The 18,991-nt window shown below is 43.6% G+C and overlaps 1 protein-coding gene across 2 annotated transcripts; it reads right to left on the minus strand.

Annotated features, from left to right (window-relative positions):
* Nucleotides 1–10,199: 10,199 nt before the first annotated feature.
* Nucleotides 10,200–15,303, minus strand: Penk (proenkephalin). 2 transcript variants are annotated; one of them, XM_004653343.2, is made up of 4 exons: nt 15,234–15,303; nt 15,085–15,141; nt 14,593–14,733; nt 10,200–11,169 (listed from the first exon to the last, which is right to left on the minus strand). In XM_004653343.2, exons 3-4 carry the CDS (start codon nt 14,728–14,730, stop codon nt 10,501–10,503), a joined length of 807 nt encoding a protein of 268 aa, XP_004653400.1. In that variant the 5' UTR covers nt 14,731–14,733; nt 15,085–15,141; nt 15,234–15,303; the 3' UTR covers nt 10,200–10,500. The 2 variants fall into 2 exon arrangements, with proteins under 2 accessions (XP_004653400.1, XP_044999687.1); XM_045143752.1 differs by having other exon boundaries at nt 14,593–14,736; nt 15,234–15,251.
* Between the last annotated feature and the right edge of the window lie 3,688 nt (nt 15,304–18,991).

The following is an 18,991-nucleotide window of genomic DNA, read 5'->3' on the forward strand; positions in this document are numbered from 1 at the left end:
AGGATGTCTACTAGGTATGTCAGCATCTCTGGCTGATCCAGGTTAGGGGCCACAGATGAGTGAGACCATGTGAAAATTGACTTCCTGTGATTGGGTGAATTTGCTGAGAATGATCTATTCCAAGTTTGACCAATTTTCTATAAATTTCATTGTGTCCTTTTTTTTTTTTTTTTTTTTACTATGTAGAATTCCATGGTGTAGATATACCAAATCTTGGTTATCCATTCATCTAAGAAACATGTGGGTTGATTCCACTTCTTAGCTATTATGAATTGAATGACTATCTCTGAACTGAGGCATGGAGCTTTAGGGTAAATGACCAGTAAAAGAATAACTGGGTCTCTTGTTTACTCTATAGTTGACCTTTCTAGGAGCCTTCATATTGCTTCCCATAGTAGTTTTACCATCTTACATTCCCACCAACAGTGAATGAGGGTTCCTATTTCTCCACATCCTCACCAACATTTGTTTTGATTTGAGTTTTTAATGTTTGCTATCCTTACTGGGATAAGGTGGAATCTCATAGTTGTTTTAATTTGCATTTCCCTGATGATTAGGGATGCTAAACATTTTCTTAAGTGTGTAGTTGCCTTTTGTATTTCTTCCTCTGAGAACTCCCTGTGCAGTTCTCTGCCCCACTTTGTGAGTGGGTGTTTGATTTTTATTTTTTTTTTATTGTTTAGGCTTTTGAGTTCTAGAAATTAGGCCTCTGTCAATTGTGTAGCTGGCAAAAATTTTCTCCCATTCTGTGTGGGTAGTCTATTGGCTCTGCTTATTGTATGTTTGTCTGTGAAAAACTGTTCAGCTTCATGAGATTCCAATGGTTCAATGATTGTTTAAGTTCCTGAACTACTGGAGTTTTGTTCAGGAAGTCTTTTCCCACTCCTGTATCATGGAAAGTTCCTCCTATTATTTTCTTCTAGTAGTAGCAGAATTTCTGGTCTTATGTTGAGGTTTTTGATCCATGTGGACTTGATTTTTGTGCATGGCAAGAAGTGTGTATCTAATTTCATTTTCCTCCATATGGTTATTCAGTTTGTCTAGCCGCATTTGCTGAAGATGCTGTCCTTTTAAATTTTTTTTATTTTTATTTTTTGTTTTTTCGAGGTAGGGTCTCACTCTAGCCCAGGCTGACCTGGAATTAACTATGTAGTCTCAGGGTGGCCTCAAACTCATGCCAATCCTCCTAACTCTGCCTCCCTAGTACTGGGATTAAAGGTGTGTGCCACCATGCCTGGCAATGCTGTCTTTTATTTATTTATTTATTATTTTTTTAAATTTTTTTTTAATTTTTATTAACATTTTCCATGATTATAAAATATATCCCATGGTAATTCCCTCCCTCAATGCTGTCTTTTTTACAATCTGCAGTGTTAGGGCCTTTGTTAAATATCAAGTAGCTGTAGTTACTTGACCCAAAGTCTGGATCCTCTATTCTGTTTTATTGGTCTATAAATAAGGATACTTTTTGACATACTGTTTATAATATAAAAATATTTCCTAGTGGTTTTAAAAAGAAAGCATCTATCTATCTATCTATCTATCTACCTATCTATCTATCTATCTATCTACCATCTATCTATCTATATATGGTTGTGGGTTATGAGTTGTTGGAGCAGCAATCAGTTATTGGGGGGAGGCAATGTCTTTGGGCATGATATTCTAACCTGTGGCCCTTACAATCTTTCTAACCCCTCTTCTGCAAAATTCCCTGAGACTTGGTGGGTGAGTTTTAAGTGTACTTCAGTAATGAGCTCTTAGGAGCCTCTGGATCTCTGCTTTGGTAAGTGTTGAGTATCTTTAGTGTCTGCCTCCTTCACCCTGTCACTGCTTTTCAGGCTCACCATGGAAGCAGCACTCTTGCTCGTCTCCCCACTTCCTCTGTAGTTTCACCTGGACCTTGACTGAGATGTGAGGGGTGGTTTTTCTCTTCAGGTCTCATTACTCTCTGAAAAAGAAAAACAGATTCTCCAACAGAGAGTGAATGAAGTCAGCAAAGATTAAATTGGATAAGCATTATTAATTTAGGGTGAATTTGATGGATGTAGCTCCTCTTTTAGCCAAAGACTAGTAAGAGCTTGACACTGGAGAGCATGATCTTTGTCTCCATAGAATTCAGACCTGGTTCCCAGTTCCAGATATGAGTTCCTTTCCACTGAGTGGATCTCTTAGCCAATCAGAAAGCCATTGATTTCTCACCAAGGCTGTGTGCCTCCATTGTACTGGTGTGTACTTCTTGTCAGGTTGGTTGCTTCTCAGTGGCTTAGATCCCTGCTTGCTCACATCATTGTAGGCCACTTTCCCCCAGCAGCTCATGTAGTACTAGATGGGCTACCTGGCTGGGAACTGGGCCTTTTCCATATTCCAGGTAGATCTCCCTGGATTCTGTGTCAGCAGAATATTGTGTCTTCAGCAATAGGGTCTTACCTTTTACCTCAGGCAAGTATTCAAGTGCTTTGACAGAAGCCTGTCTGGTTTTGGGGACCTTGTAATTCTCTCCCATCAACAGCTCAATGCGGGTAGCACCCATTGCTGGTGCTGCAAGTTATAGGTCAGAGACAAAAATTTTTGCGTTAGGAGAGTGGTTACTTTGGAGAGAAGTGGGTAACTCATTTTCTGAAGTGACTTTGGGTGGGTTATGGAGTTGCTGGTTAGAATTTTATTTCATTGCTGGATGTTATCTCATGGGTAGCAGTGCTTATTGTGTCTATTAAGTGTTCTGTAATAGTTCATGTGTCAAAGGCTTGGTCTCAGGGTATGACTACTGGAATATAGCTTTTAGAAGGTAGGATGTAATGGGAGGTCCTTAGATCATTGGGATCATGCCATCAGAGGGGATTATGAGATGCATCTCTTTATCATTGCTTACTGGCTGATAAGGTGAGTGATTTTCTCTACCACATGTTCTCACCATGATAGGCTCCCTCTCAGAAGGCCCAGAATCATGGGGCCAAAATATAAACCTTTTGTCTTTAGAGATGTTTTTTGCCTTAGATATGTTTCTATAGGGTCATCCATATATTTGCTTTTTAGCAATTGAGCAGGATATCATTCAGTGAGATGTGATTTTTTGCACCCCCTTGCTGTGGGGACATATTCCTGGCCAGTAATATAAATGAATCTTTTGTTTGTTTATTTAGTTCATTCTCAAGTTGATGAGTGAGTGTTGAAATTTTTGAGTTTTGGTTAGGAATTGATAAAGAAAATTTATTTATTATTAAACACTAAAATCTTCACAAAACTTTTTTTTTGGAAAATCCATATGTTTTGATGGATTTAAAATGATGACAGATATGCTGATTACTCCTCCCTCAGATAAGTGAAGGATGAAGGAACTTATTCCATGTGGCAGACAGCAAGGTTTGGACATGCCAGCATATTATGTAACTCATTTGCACTCAGCCTCAAGTTATGCTATCATACTGAGAGAAAAAACAAAAACAAAGTTGTTTTGTGAGCCTCTATGAAGTCTTCTGAATCTTTCTGATCCTTTAATATACCACCATGCCCTTCTTTAAGGACTTTATACTTCCTCTATGTCTGGACTGCTCTTCCACCACATATCTGTGAAGTAATAAACATCGTTCATTTGCTGAATAAATGAATAAATTGATTTGTATATGTTGTATATCAGTTACTTTCTTTTATTTAATTTTACTTTTTTTTTTTTTGAGAGGGAGGAGAAGTAAAGAGGGCTAGAGAGAAGGTGAGAGAGGATGAGAATAGGTGGGCAAGGTTTTCTTGCCGCTGCAAACAAAGTCCAGATAATATACCACTTGTGCATCTGGCTTTATGTGGGTACTGGGGAATCAACCCTGGGTCATCAGGCTTTGCAAGTGCCTTTAATTGCCGAGCCGACTCTCCAAACAAAATACAAAATAGCCTTTGTTGTTTGGAGAACATTACAGGCTGCCCTTCCGCAAAAGTAACTAGAATGTATTCCATACCTGGAACTGAAATTTGCTCGTAATATTCAATGGTTTCTGGGCATCTAATTACCCACCACCATTATGTCATAAAACTCTATTGCTGAATACAGTATATGCTTGGACTGCAGGACATGGGGATATCAAAGGAGAGCTCAGTTGGAAGCCTCCTCAGTAATGAGTAAAAGTTAGGATGTTGAAAAGAACTATACAGTCTGTTGGGGGGAGAAAAGTCATCAAAAGTCTTAACCAGCAATGTGGTTTGCCAGATACATGGCTGGCCAGCTAGGCAAAATAGGCCAATTGGTGTAATGGTGGCATATCTGTTATGGAGGAAACTAATGGCTCTCTGATTGAATTTCAGGTGGGATTGGATTCTCTCTGGGAGGGAATTCATGCCTGATACTGATAATGGAATCACAAGTTTTGCTTGCAGAAGTCATTAGCTCTGGGGGGAAATCTATTATTGTTGTTTGACTAAATGGTTACAGTATGCCCATCAACTTACCCTCTAAATATTTGTTTATGCCCATATAATAGTGCTACTCTCATTTGCAGTTAGAGAAGCTTTTCTTTTCATATGGTAATGGTCACTGCCCAAGAGACTCAAAACTCATTAAAGTGCTGAGAAGTGATTAGAGTGTTCTGTACTAAATGGGACATCTGTATCACACAATGCTCAGAGACCACTGCTGAGGAGGTGGTTGAAAAATATAAGAGTCAAAGGAAATGGAGTTTTTTAGAATATTGTCTTCAGACTTTAAGTGGCTGTTACATTCATGACCTCACAGTGGCATCTATACAAGATCTCCATAATACGAGGGAAAAAATGATGACACCAAAATAGAAGAGATACTAGCTGGAAAGAAGAGGTTCAGCAGAAGGGGATAGGGAAGGGTTATAAAAGAGGGTGGTGGGATGCAATTATGATCATTGTACATTGTGTATATACATAAAGGTTATCAATAAAAAATTTTAAAAATAACTAGAAAGAAAATATAGAAACTCCTGCAAATGGGAGTGTTTCTCACTAAAAAAAAGAGAGGGGTTGCCATATCAGGGGTTCAGATCTGAGGAAAAATGCCAAACATGCCAGAATAAATATAGTTATGATGTATGCTGGTATCCAGAGAAGAGAAACAGAGAAAAAGTTATGCCTTTGAGTTAGCATGCAGACAGGTGGGTGAAAATCCCCCAACATTTTATAAATCTCAGTGCTGTTCAAACATTCCCATAGTCGAATCCATCCTCCTTCTCAATAAACAAACAACCACACAAAAGCAAAAACAGCATCTAATCACACAGAATGAACATTCACACTGCAAAAGATGGCACTGGGCACACCAAAAAAAGATAAACCACTACAAGATTTAAAACAAACAGGGCAAACATAAAATTCTGTAGCTCCAAGTCCAATAACTCTAACCAGTAACAAGTCTCCAAGTCCAATAATTTTAACCAGTGACAAATTTCTGGAGTTCTAATTCCACCCCTCCAGCTGGACTCCTCACAGCCTGGGGAATGATGTGTCACAAGCTGGCAGCTCTCCATAGTGACCATCTCACAGTTCTGGCATTTCAAAAAGTCATGGGGAGGGGAGTCTCTATTGCAACCCAGAGTTAATCTTCATGGCTCCATCAGGTCTCCATGCAGCGACTCCCAACAATCCTGCTTCACATTACCCATGGCCATTTCCAAAAACCAAAAAAACTGGGTTGCAAATCCAATGACCTTTTCTTTCCTGCATTTGTATATTCCATAGTGTCAGGTTGGGCACCAACTTGTTAATTCAGGGGGAAAATAAAGTCTACTTTGGAAAAGCAGGACACTCCTTTAGGTATTCAGACCTGCTGCTATATTTTTAGAGTCTGCATTCTTTCTGCTGTCCCAATGTAGATCAGTTGTCCTAATCTGAACAGTTGTAATCTCACAGTCCATAGTTTTTACGGCATTTTGGTCTTTCAACTCTGACAAGAACTCATCAAACTGTACTTATAACAATCAATATGCATATCTTAGGCCAAGGTTTCAAATCCTTTCATATTCCTCCTGCAAATCAGTTCCAAAAGGCAAAAGCCACACAGCCAGGTTTCTAGGAGCAGCTACCCCACTCCTCTGGTAGCCATTTTACTGTCATGGTTAACTTCATGTTGCTGAACAAACACCTGATCAAAAACAGCTTATAGGAGGAAAGGGTTTATGTTGGCTTATAAACTTGAGGATAAACTTAATGACAGCAAAGGAATGCATGAGCAAAGGCTGTATGACATCATCTTCTTGCTAACATCAGATGGACAACAGCAGCAGGGGAGTGTTCCAAACATTGGCAAGGGAAAGCTGGCTCTAACACCCATAAACCCATCCCCAGCAGCACACCTTGTCCATGAGGTGGATCCAAATTCCCACATTGCCATCATCTGGGAACCTAGCATTCAGAATACATGGGTTTATGGGAGACACATGAATCAAACCACTACAACAGGTGAGTGCCTGACAGATTCTCAGGACAAATGGACTTAGTTCTGGTTTGGAGGAAGTGTCCTTTCTCTTTCTAATGTTAGCCGGGAAGCCAGAAACAGAAAGAGAGAGACCAGACAGAAGGCTTTATGGAAAGAAGAGGGACACCCTTGAGAGAGAGGGGTCTTTAGGGAGTTGCGGAGGTATGGGGGCGTGGGGAAGAGTGGCATTCTCTCAGCTCACAGGTATTCTCTGCCTTAACAGGAGGAGCAGGAGGTTGTTCCAGAAGCACAGACCTAGTCTAGGGAGAGAGGTCTGGGACTTTTACAACCAAATCACCCAGAGCCCATAGTTTACATTAAAGTTTACTCCATGTTGTACCTTATATGGGTTTAGACAAATATATGATGACATGTAACTAATTAATATTAAGAGAACACAGAAGTTTGTTTCTTATAGGACACAACCTTCAGAAAGACAGCCTCTATTTAGTGACCAGGACAGGGGCTCACAGATAGCATCAGGCCCCTGAGAGCCCCAGAATGAGGTGGTCAGATGGGGGAAGAGGCCAGCATGCAGCTTGGAGAAGCTAGGAGGTTGAGCAGTGGCCCCTGATGTGTGACATGTGACTGCATGTTGGTCCTGGTGGAATTCACCCTAATAAAGCTCAAGAGACAAAGTAAGGCAGCCAGAAATTCAGCTCATGCAGCCTGCTGCATACAGGGCCCAGGACTTACATGCTACTAACTCTCAGAAGAAACTGAAAGCAGACTCAGGCTCGCAGGTGGGCCTGGGGAGGCCCAGGCAAGCAGGAATGCTTCGGGGAAAGGGGAAGAGCAGAGCAGCAGCACCCTCTTCAGGTCATGTGGGTTTCGTTCCCCTTTAAGACTCTAAGGTCATCCTGGCTTTGGGTTCATTTCAAATACCCATTGTAGGCTAGTCGTTGTGCTCCCGCTGAGCATGCACAACAGGCAGGACGGCTGGTGAGGACCCAGGTATCTTCAATGACAGCAGTGTCCAAGGTGACCTTAGGCAAATGATCCTCAGAATTTGAATAGGAAATTCTTAAACCCACAAAAGCCTTTGAAAGTGTAAGGAAAACTCTGATGATGGAAGTTGTTTGAAGCCTGAACAACATAGGAGCTATCCAGAGACTGAGCTACACATCACCCTCAAATTACCTTTGTGGTCATTCACCCATACTTCCTGTTAAGGATAGTTCTGGACCAGAAATGCATCATGGAAGACTCTACTGGACTCATATCCTTTTAATCTAGAGCCATCTGCTCCGAAAACTTTTCCAGCTCTGGCTCCCCTGCTAATTCATCCTCGGAAGAGCTTTGGAGCAGTCTCTAGTTTCCTGGTTTTGTACCAGGCTGTGGCTGGAAAGTACAGCAGTGTGACACTGTCCCACTTCAGGCACACTGTATAATACACATGACACAGGTGGTGAAATGGAGTTACAGTTGTCTATCACTGAGCATTTTAGCTCTATCTATATAGCTACCCCCCCTCACAAAAAGAAAGAGCTCCCAGGTAAAGACCTGGGCTCCCACTGCAAAATAATCTGTGTGGTTACATATCCTTGTGTTGTCTTCTCAAACATGCCAGCATAGGGTGTGTGTCACACATATCATATATATATATATATTTTTTTTTTGTGAGGTAGGGTCTTGCTCTAGTTCAGGCTGACATGGAATTCACTTTGTAGTTTCAGGGTGGCCTCAACCTCATGGAGATCCTCCTACCTCTGCCTCCCAAGTGCTGTGATTAAAGGCGTGCGCCACCAGGCCTGACTTATATCATATTCTTGAAAAGAACCAATTGTATTGTGAGGGAAGCACAGGGCATTTCCTCCTCACCTCCTCATAATAGGCTGGGTTTCTGCATCCAAGGTTTCGGAATGCTTTGCTCCAGGGGAGAAAATAAGAGTTTTTCCTCTCACACTATTAGCTCCCTTATCTCTTTAACTTAAAGATATTTTGTTTAATTCAATATGTATTACAGTGTTTGACACATGCCATTCTGTTTTTGAGATAAGGTCTTGCTCTGTAGCTTTGTACCTCAGACTGGCCTGGAATTTGCTATGTAGCCCCGGCTAACCTAGAGCTTGTACCATCTTCCTGTCTCAAACGCTGAGGGCTAAGGTTATGGGTGCATGCCATCACATCCAGTACTCACCTGGAAGCAATTGCCAGTTGAAAAAAAATTGGGATATTATTTTTAAAATATAGGTTTCGTGTACTTTGGAAATGTCTGGCAATACTGAGGTGGTGTTTCCAAGTAAAACAACTGACCAAGTCTGAAGCATCACCTGCTGTCTCCAGTGTACCCCTGTATGATCATTCCTTACTGTCTGTGCATGTGCCCGTGTGTGCAGGTACAGGTGTGGGTGCATGCCAGAGAACAGCCTTGGGTATCATTCCTCAGGCATCAGCCACCCTTTTGATACAAGTGCTCTCACTGGCCTGGAGTTGGCAGAATGGGCTAGTCTGGCTGGCCAGTGAACTCCAGGGATCTGCCTCTCTTTACCTCCCAGCACTGGGACATAAACTTACACCATGATGCCTGGCTGTTTTACCTGGGTTCTGGGATTGAACTCAAGACTGCGTGCTTATAAGCACTTTATCTACTACGCAGCCTCTCTAGCCCACTCCTTACTTCTGACATGGAGCCCAGGGCCAGCTCCCATTGACCACCCACCTCCGGATGTGTCTCACTTCCAGTTCTTGCCTCCCATTCAAAAGGAAAACAGTGCATAGGGCTCTTCCTACAATAAAATGTTGGTTTCCTTTTTCAGGAGGGTCTATGAAGAAAGTGCTCCATGAGACTGGGGACCTGTGAGCTCCTGAGGCGACAAGGACACGTCTTCTGAGGTGGATGTCCCTGAGCCCGGTCAGGACTTGACTTGAGGAATAGGCTGTGAGGGTTGTTGGCATTCTCTTGTTGGAGCAGAGCACACAGGCTTGGACAGTGGAGATTGTGTGGGAAACCCAGAAGACAGCAGAGGAAACATTCAGCCCCCGCTGTCTGAATATGCTGAACTTATTTGCTGAAGAACAACAGGATTAGGGTTGATGTGGACTTGGAAAAATAAATTAGTGGATAGGGGTAGGACTGCATGCAGTTTCAATTATAAAAGTGAAGAAATGTTATATTATGTACATGATCCCAAATGCTTGTATTAATATGAAGTAATCATAAGCTCTTGTGTTTTGAGAGTATGTATTATAAAATGGCCACAATATTTTTCCTGGTTATTTGAATGCCAAGTTAATTCATACATCCACTTAATTCATTCACTCATTCATTCATTTATTCATCAGATATTAGAGAACCTACTATGGTCATAGTGTGAGATGTACAATGTTGAACAAGATATGGTCTGAAGGTCTTCCCATGTTTGCTAGCGTCCTGGGTGGAGACAAGGTCATGGGATTGGAAAGATACTGCCTGAAGTCAGAAGTGTGAGACTTTCATTGTATTTCTGTCTTAACTGCTGAGCATGCCTGTGCTTCACTCTCTTTGTGGGTAAAACAGGATTAACGACTATCCTTATTTTGTCCCAATGCATTTGCTTATCTAATATTTCATTTATAAGGAATTGAATCTGGAAAGGTGGCTGAGTGGTTAAGGCACTTGCCTATAAGGAACTGCATTAAACAAAAAGTGTTTTTGCAAGCTCCTTGAGAGACCAACAGGCCAGTATTTATTTTGTCAAAGCAGAATGTTGCATTGTCTCAGTTGAGCATCTACTGAGAAACCCAAAAGTGAAGGAGGGGCTTGGAGAAGGGACTAACAAGAACATTGTGCAGCTGGGGTTATGGGTTTATTATATTTGCACACAAGTGAGCATTTAGTGAGATTTTGTTGGAACATCAGTCACAAAATAGAGCATTAAAACAGGAAAGCCACACTCGACCAATACTGTGCTTCAAGATTCCCAGAAAAACACAGACCCTGAAATGACAGCTTCCAGGCCACATAGTTCTCCAGACCCCGAGGGCAACGGTACAAAGCAAGCAACATGTGACAATGAACACGAGCAATGAGGCAGTTGTTCACCGGGGACAAAGGAAGGCTGAGGAGAACCTGGGGTTATGGCTGGGAAAGGGAATTAAAACCGCATAAATCCCCCATATCGTTTTTCCATCTCGGGAACTTCTTTGGAGTAGCTTTCACCTTCCTCTTCGGAGGGTAGAGACTCAGCGAAGCGCTTCAGGAAGCCTCCGTATCTCTTCTGGTAGTCCATCCACCACTCTGGACGGCCCACCCTTCTCATGAAGCCCCCATAGCGCTTCTGCAGCTCCTTGGCTTCGTCATCGAGTTGGGGACTTCTCTTGAGGCCTCTCATGAAGCCCCCGTACCTCTTGCTCATGTCCTCATCATTGTCGGCGCCCTCCTGGTGGAGGCTTTCTCTTTCGTGGTTGTCACCTGTTCCCAGCAGCTCTTTGAGAAGGTTGGAGGAGTTGGCCAGGGCATCCCCCTCCTCAGCATCTTTCTTCATGAAGCCTCCATACCTCTTGGCAAAGATCTCACCTCCATTAGCCTCTTCCTCTGGTTCAGCTGGGTAAAGCTCATCCATCTTCTTCATGAAGCCTCCATACCTTTTCATGAACCCTCCATATTTTTTGGCTAGCAAGTGGCTGTCATCCTGTCTGCTGCTTTCTCTGAGGGTGTTGGTGCCATCTTGAGGAAACGCGGGCTTGGACACCTGCAGGAGCTCCTTGCAGGTCTCCCAGATTTTGAGAGAAGGCAGCTGTCCTTCACATTCCAACGTGCAGGCCTGGGAAGACAAGAGATTGATGGTAAAAGGAGGCATCTCGGGCTTCCATAAGGACCACTGTACATCCACATTGGTATACAGACTTCCACAGATGAAAGCCATTGCTACCCTCTCATAACTTTATGTCAAGTTAGAAATCTTATTGGGCCATTTGGTATTTTAAGGGATCCTTTGCAAATTTTAACTTAAATTGTGGCTGCAGGAAACCAATTTCACTGGTAATTTCCCTCTGAAGATATCATTTTGATTGTGATTTTTCTAAACAAAAGGGATTTTTTAATGAATAAGCGACATTTCCTCAAAATTCCTTTTATCTCCTTGCCTTAGGGACAAAATCAATATTAATAAGATTCATTTGTTTTCTGTGTTAACATTTTGCTACAACAGTATTCAATATTCCCAAGAACACTTTCAGCCTTCAAAGAACAATAATTTCAAAATAAGTTTAAAGATAAAGACATCCAAAACAATAAATTAAAAGATTGTGAATTATTTGCACTCTGACATATTGATTTGCTAAAAGTAGAGATAATTTATTTCTCCTATTTCCTCAGTTGAGTAAAAAAGACAACCATCTTTAACCAAATGCTGCTGATTTGATAAACTAGATAAAGATGCACAAATTACTCGTGTGGTTTTCTTAACATTTAACTACTAAGGTACAGATAAAGTCTTTTCTAATACAAGTCATATTTTTTGCTAAAGAAGGATTGATCACACAATGATTTCCCTTCTATTCTATGTAAGCACATTGAAGTCATTGTAAGATTTAGGTTATACATTCATGAAGACTTTGTTTGGACTTCTTTATGTTCAATGGCTTGCCTAAAATAAATAGAACACCAATATTACATGAAAATTTACTAAATCCTGTTACATTTGTAAGCAATTTAGGACTTTTATAGCCCTCGAAAATCTCTACAAAGAAGCTAGGCCACAGTCCCTGGACTGAAACAGAAAAGCCTGGTCCTTTCTTGACATTTAAAATACATACTGATATGTTGACAGCAAATTAATACATATTATTTATGCAATAAAATAGGAAACAGTTGGCTAGCTCTTAATGATTTTAAGCTTTATATCTATAAAAATTATAAATTATAAAAAGATCTCATTAACATAGTCCTATATTATTTATTCCTTATAGTATTTTATTAAGGACTGAAAGCATCACTAAAGGCTTAAGATATTCAAATGGCAATATTTCTATTCTAAAATGATCTTGTTGCCAAAAATTAATCCTGAGTATATTCATATCATTGGGACTGCTTCAAAAACAGTGACAAGTAATAAGAATAACACAGCCATACTAAATCAATAATATTAATTTACAGCTCCCCCTGGCATTTCTGTACCTTTAGAGGTGCTTATCACTCACTATTTGTCGTGGTCAACAACACATTAGGTGGTAAATTCAATCTGGACATCAATCAAGGTGTACCCTCTATCTCAGTACCAATCACAAGTGACTTATGGGGCAGAACATGGCAAATATTTTCCATGTTGATATTACTATATATCTTTGGATAGACAACCTCATGATGTCCATGAATTCTAGCTAAAATTCTAGAACTGCCGTAATTCCAACAGCATGGGCATAAACTAGACCTTTTTTCATCGAGCAAAAAACCACCTTACATATAAGCTCCAGTACAAATCAGTTACTCATTCAAAATGCCTTCCTGGAGGTTGAGATAAGAAAAGTCAGTGTTTTTGGTGCTATCCCTGGGTTAGTTGCCACACAAGGGAGCTCAGTTCACGATCCTCAATGGAAAGGAAGATTAGCAGTATTTTCAGAGCTTGGTCAAGTAAACAATCTAAACACATTTTTTTTTTTTTTTGAACAGGTATTGTCAAGTGTCAGCTGTATTTGTTCACTGAATCACACAATTTTGATAAACCTGTTCTTACTCTGAGGTCAGATCATAGGAGGCAAAAACCCTTACAGAGCTCATAAGACCATTACATAGTGCTAGGCTGCTAGGCTGAGCTTGGTTGGTGCATGTCAAGCATGGGACAGATCTCAAAGTATATACGGCTGAGCGGAGGAATTGTGGAGTAAGAAACTGGTCTTCTGTGTATTGTCATGCCTCCCTGAATGCACCTGAACCATCTGGTCTCCTCTCAGAAGCTAAGCAAGGTTGGCTCTGGTTAGTACTTAGATGAGAGGAAGTTAGTACTTGGATGGCATATTTTTGTGTTCTCTCCTGCATATAAAATTCTTCACTATAAGATTTATTCTTCTGGCATTCATCCCCATTTTTAAAGGCGACACTTAAAAGCTCACGACTCTAGGAGAAAGGAGACGGTTGGGTGCAAGAGCTGTCACTCCTAGCTCCCACACACAGCACCGCGCACCTTTCTAAAGCTGCATTAGTACTTGTAAACTGAACCATCAAGCAGCTCAAAAATTCAAATGACGCATGTCACTCAAAATACATGCCTTGGGCTTTTGGAATTACTTCCTTAGTTTTCTTCTCCATTTCAAATATCTCAATAACATTAAGTTCTTTCAAATACTTACGTGAAACCTTAAATCAGTTTGGATTAATACATTACTCTCACTAAGCTTTCAACAAACTTCAAATTGCAAAGGAATTATTAGGGGACCCAGTTAAAGCAAAGCCTCTGGAATCTCAAATCACAGACTTGGACTGAGTGGAGTTTCAGGGATGATTCAAAAGGGCCCGGAGCTCTGAGCAGAAAGAACAGTCATTTTGTCACCAGTGTTTCCTACTTAATCCCCTTGTATAAGTTTTATCTGTGGACTGATCACTGGCCATTTATCCAGTGCCCTTCTCGCAGACTAGTTAAATTGTTGTTTTAGCTGGTATTAAAACCCAGTCAAGACAAGACAGAGTTGAATTCTGTTTTCATGTGCTTGTGGGACAATTACTGAGCTCTTTCTGGTGGCTTCTGGGACTCCCCACCCCCCATTCTCTTTCTTTCTCCCTTTCCCATCTACAGTGGATGGACCCAAGGTTAAGAGAGCTCGGGAAGAGAAATTAGAAAAAATATGAGGAAATCTAATTAACAGAAATTATATTATTCGCAGGAGAGATGACTGCTTGAGGGACTCTTGGCTGGGATGCTGGAAGTTGAGGTGACCAGCCCTCTTCCTTCACATATCCTAGGAGAGCCCAGCGCTATGCTCTCCGAGGTGCTGAAGAGAGCCCATCTTGAGGTTCGAACCCCCAGAGTTCAGACAAACTTGATTTGTGCAGACATACTTCTGCCCATAATGGTCCCAGTTCGTCTCTTTTGATACCCGAGAACCAGAGCAGACCTGGATCAACGGTATTGGAAGCGCCAGGACCCTTGGGTCACCAAAGGCTTGTGTTGCCCTATCTTTGACTTTCGTGTGGCTAAGGTATCTGTGGCGAGGCTGGTCGGTTCTATCAGAGCGCCTTCTTGGGGACTCACCAGAAAGTTGATGTCGCCGGGGCGCACCAGGCGGTAGCTGCAGGTCGCGCAGTCCTGGCTGCATTCCGCCTGCACGGTGGCTAGGAGGCCAGGGCCGAGCGCCAGCAACCAGGAGCAGAGTGTCAGGAGCCGCGCCATGGGCTGCTTGGGAGAGAAGGACGCGCGCTTCGGGGCCAGCCCCGGCTCCGAGCAGACCCTCAGAGGGGCCGCTTGGTGCGACACCTCCGCAGGGTGTCATCTAGCAGGAGTCCCCGCCCGCACCCGGACACCTCTCGGGCCAACCCTAGGAAGGCCAGGGGTCCTCTCCCCGCTTCGGACGCAGCCGCCCTACCCCTGGCACCTGCTCCGTCCCCCCACACCCGTGGCGGGCAGGACACTACCCGTGACCGTGACCACAAAGAGGACCCTCGAGGAAGTTGGGCAAGCCCTTGCAAGGACCGCACGGTCCCCGCACCCGCTGGGCACAGGCGAGTTCGGGGTCCATTCACTCACGGTGATGCTGTTCCGGTGCAGCAGGCGGGCAGGCAAAGCCGGGTGCCAGATGCGGCTCTGGAAGGGAGAGGAGAAGGGAGAAGGCAAAGGTGAGACGGGGCGGCGTCGGGGCGGCTCGGGCCGGGCGCGCCCGCAGACCCGGACCTCACCGTGGCCGTACGCTGCTCGGCGTCGCCGCGGGAGGGCTGCGGGACTGTCCCGAGGCTCCCGGCGGCCTCGGCCACTTTATAATTAGCCCCAAACCGAAGGAGGCGCGCGCGCCCCAATCGCCGGCGGGCTGCAGCTGACGCAGGCGCTACGCCAGCCCCGCGCCGACGCCTAGGCGGGCGGGCGGGCGGGCGGGGGGTCTCCCGCGGGGCAGCAGCGCGAGTGGGCGCCGCAGGCCCGCCCCGTCGTGCACACACCGTCCCAGGCCCGTCAGGAAGGGTGCGGGGGCAGCAGGGGAAGGGCGGGTATCTCCCCGCGTCGGTCGCCGAGTTGCACCGTGGGGTGGGGCGTTTGCAATGGCAAACGGACGAGATTTCTGTGCGGAGCTGGGGAGACCTTCGGATTCCGCGCACCTGCCGCATGCCGACCCCCTCCCAAGGTCCCTTCGGCCTTCCGCACCAGGGGTTCCGCGCGTCTAGGAAGCGTCAAGTGCTCCGGGCGCAGGTGTTCACTAATGGTCACGGAAAGGAAAGGTCAAAACTTTCTGGGGACCTCGAAATTTCTGTTCTCAGAGGAGTGAGATCCTACAGCTCCAGAGGTAGTACCTCTGGCGCTTTCAGTAACCTCGGGGTCCAGAACTGCGCGCCATTGGGGCACGGCGGGAGGGACCAGGCTCAGCAACCCGGGCGCCAAGTCTGTGGGGTCATTGCCGGGGTGTTGGGGGGCGGTCAGATGGAGGCTGTGTGAAGGGGTCCTAGGCCGCGAGATGTCGGCGCACCACGACGGGGCTGTAGCGCAGTAATAAGGAACGAGATGCCCTGGACTCCAGAGCCTGGGATACCGGACCTCACAGAGCACACGTGAAGGTGGGACTTGTGATTGAGCCTGCTCCACTGCCGGGTGTCTGCAAAGGATCGCTAATCCTCAAGAAGCTCACTTTATCTAAGTTCTCAGTTTTTCTATCTGGCACTTGGAAGACACGTCCTTACACCCTTAGGGAGGGAAAGCAAGTTAGGGACAGAATCACCTGGACTAGCAGAGGAAATCAAAACCAGCCTGGCCTAGAGCAGGAATTTGCATCTCCTTTCCATCTGGGCATTTACAATAGATCTCACTATATTTTTTTCATGTATCCATCCATACTTATATGGGTTCATTTCCTTGACTCTAGGAGGACATCACACATAATCAAGAAGCCCAAATGTAGAGTCTTGGGCCATGTAATTTTTCATCAATCGCAGAGACCTTGCGGCCACGCAGCTCCTGCGAGGTTCAGCCTGCGGTTTGTCTTTTTGTCTTTCACTTTGGTCGCTAGAGGGCAGCGCTTTCCTGCGTAGGTTGGGTTAGCGGGGGGGGAGGGAGTGTGGGGGGACTCGGGTACCTCAAATTCCCCTCTGATCTCCATGTGCTGCTGTGAACATTGCACCTAGAGTGGTCCAGGGGGCTGCAGGCGCGCACCACCTGTCTTCCCCGCTGTGGCAACCTTGTATTTAGTACCGGAAGGCAGAGCTCTGGCCTGGAACAGGAGGGCGCCCCAACAGCAAGCTTTGACCTCTAGCAAGCAAGTTATGTGTCTCTTTCCACTACTTAGGCTCTCCCCATCAGCGTCCCGATGATGTCCGTCCTCTCATGCTCCTTACCTTTTCCCTAACGCACAGGAAAGCATCTGTCTGTCTGTACTGGACTTGCATTCTCCCTAGGATCTTTGAAAAGTAGGAGTTTAAGTCTGTCAGGGGATGTAAGGATAATCTGCTCCAAACTTCTGTTCTATAGATGGGAAGCTGGAGCACATCTAAGTGATCAACCCAGACAAGTGGCAAACCAGGCTCTTAGCCTCTCTAGGCAAGCTTCCTCCCTGGTACCTCTCAGGCTCAGTTTGCTCTTGTTGGATTGATTAATGTTTTCTCTTGGTTTGTTTGTTTGTTTGTTCGTCTGTTTCTTTCTTTCTTTCTTTCGAGTTTCTTGGTGAGGCTGTATTTTTCAGTGACTCTTTAAATGTTAAGGTGGGGGGGAGGGGAAGAAAGGGACACAGAGAGGAAGCCCTCATCTAGAAGTGGAAGTGTGCTTAGTTCCCAGGACTTGCCCAGTTGTTGCAGCTGGTGGTCAATAAATGTGTTCTGACTACTGATGGAATGAATAAAGCCATAGTAAATTGATTTTATTTGCATACTCCAGTCACTAAGGAACTCTTTACATCAGCCTCTCCTCCCTACTCTGTGGCTAAAAGTCATGTGTTTCTGTATTTCTTTATTTATGACTGAACAGTAGCAGCAGGTTATTAGGAATCAATTTTTGTCATGTTCTTCTAAATATGTATTAATAATGAACAGATTTTGTTGTTATGTTCTGGGAAGAAACTGTTACAGAAATCAGACCCCAAACAGAAGGAGATCTATCTCATAGCATTTTGTCCAGAAATTTCTAATTCTCAGATCAAAATGAAGACCTCACTTTTTCTGATTCTAGGGTGCTAAATATTGACCTAAAGGGATTCAGCTCAGAGATCAAGAAGTGTGACTTCTATGTTCCACATGACTAATGGTGCTAAACTCAGTTCTTGGGTGTTCTGCAAGGCATCCTGGAAGAAGGGAATGAAAAGAGTCCTTCTAGTATCCTCATCTACTACTTTCAGAGTAGAAGATGCCCAAAATGAATGATGTCTTTCAGGTACCCATTAGTCACCTCACCTCTCCTTCCCACCACCCAAACACACACATCTTTTTACAGAGAGCTGTTTTATTCTGCCCTTTTCGCTCTAAAGCAGCAGTAGAAAGGAGGCGGTTCTGCACACTGGTGGCTGTGCAATGTTTCAGCATGCAGCTTTGTGGGCTCGCATTTCAGCTGTTTGGAGCCATGCCAGAGGCAGGGGAAACTCACTTGTCTTCAGTTCCAGTGTACCGTGCACACTTTGCACAGTGATGAGCTGGGCATGTTACTGTAAAGTATCACTGTTGTTAAGGAATTCTTGTCAGAGGGGTCAGACAACTGTAGCAGAGAAGCTATAAAGCAGGATCGGCTTCAATGCATTATTTTTATCATGTGATAAATTCCCATCTCAAGGAAAGTATGTGCTGGCATATTTTCATTTTTAAAATTTCAGAAACAGAATAAATCCATTGAAAGAAAAGACAACCTGGTACACAGTTGCTAAAACTGAGCTTAAATAATAAAACTGTGTGTGTTTGTCAGAAAGAAAGAGAAAGCTAGAAAGTAAACTAAATAAAAATATCAAGCCTACTGTTTACATACTATGAATTTAAAGGGAATAGAAACAAACTTTCTAATGTGACCTTTAGCTTCCAGATAGGAAAAAGACAAATTTTAGAATTAAGCATATGCAATGAGACAATGAATAAAATAAATCATGTTATGATGCTAGATTGAATGATGCCAAGCATTATAGGCTTTCTCAAGTAGCTTGAACTTCAATAGTAACTTTTGGGATGGCCTTGATGACATTTAGCATCTACACCACAGAAATAATGATGTTAAAAATTTTATTTCTTCACTGAACACAAATCTTATTTAACAATTTGACTTTGATTTGTTATTGGTTGTTTTCCAAGTTAAATTCCAGATTCCACCTAAGAGACCTGCATAGAATATACAAAAAATCCTAATTGGATGAATGAATGCAGATGTCTTCAAAGAAGCAATTTCCACATTTGAACTTGAACCAGTATCAGAAGTTCTAAACAGATTTGAAAATTAACAGATTACTGCAGGAAATGAAATGCCTACAAGTGCTAGGTTTTTAAGT

The sequence above is a fragment of the Jaculus jaculus genome, chromosome 2 (genome assembly GCF_020740685.1).
Source record: "Jaculus jaculus isolate mJacJac1 chromosome 2, mJacJac1.mat.Y.cur, whole genome shotgun sequence".
Taxonomy (NCBI): Eukaryota; Metazoa; Chordata; class Mammalia; order Rodentia; family Dipodidae; genus Jaculus; species Jaculus jaculus.

Coding starts and splice junctions, on each gene's coding strand:
- Penk (XM_004653343.2), bottom strand. CDS start 14,730: ATGGCGCGGCTCCTGACACTCTGCTCCTGGTTGCTGGCGCTCGGCCCT. Junction 11,170..14,592: donor CCGGCGACATCAACTTTCTG/GTGAGTCCCCAA, acceptor TTGTCTTCCCAG/GCCTGCACGTTGGAATGTGA.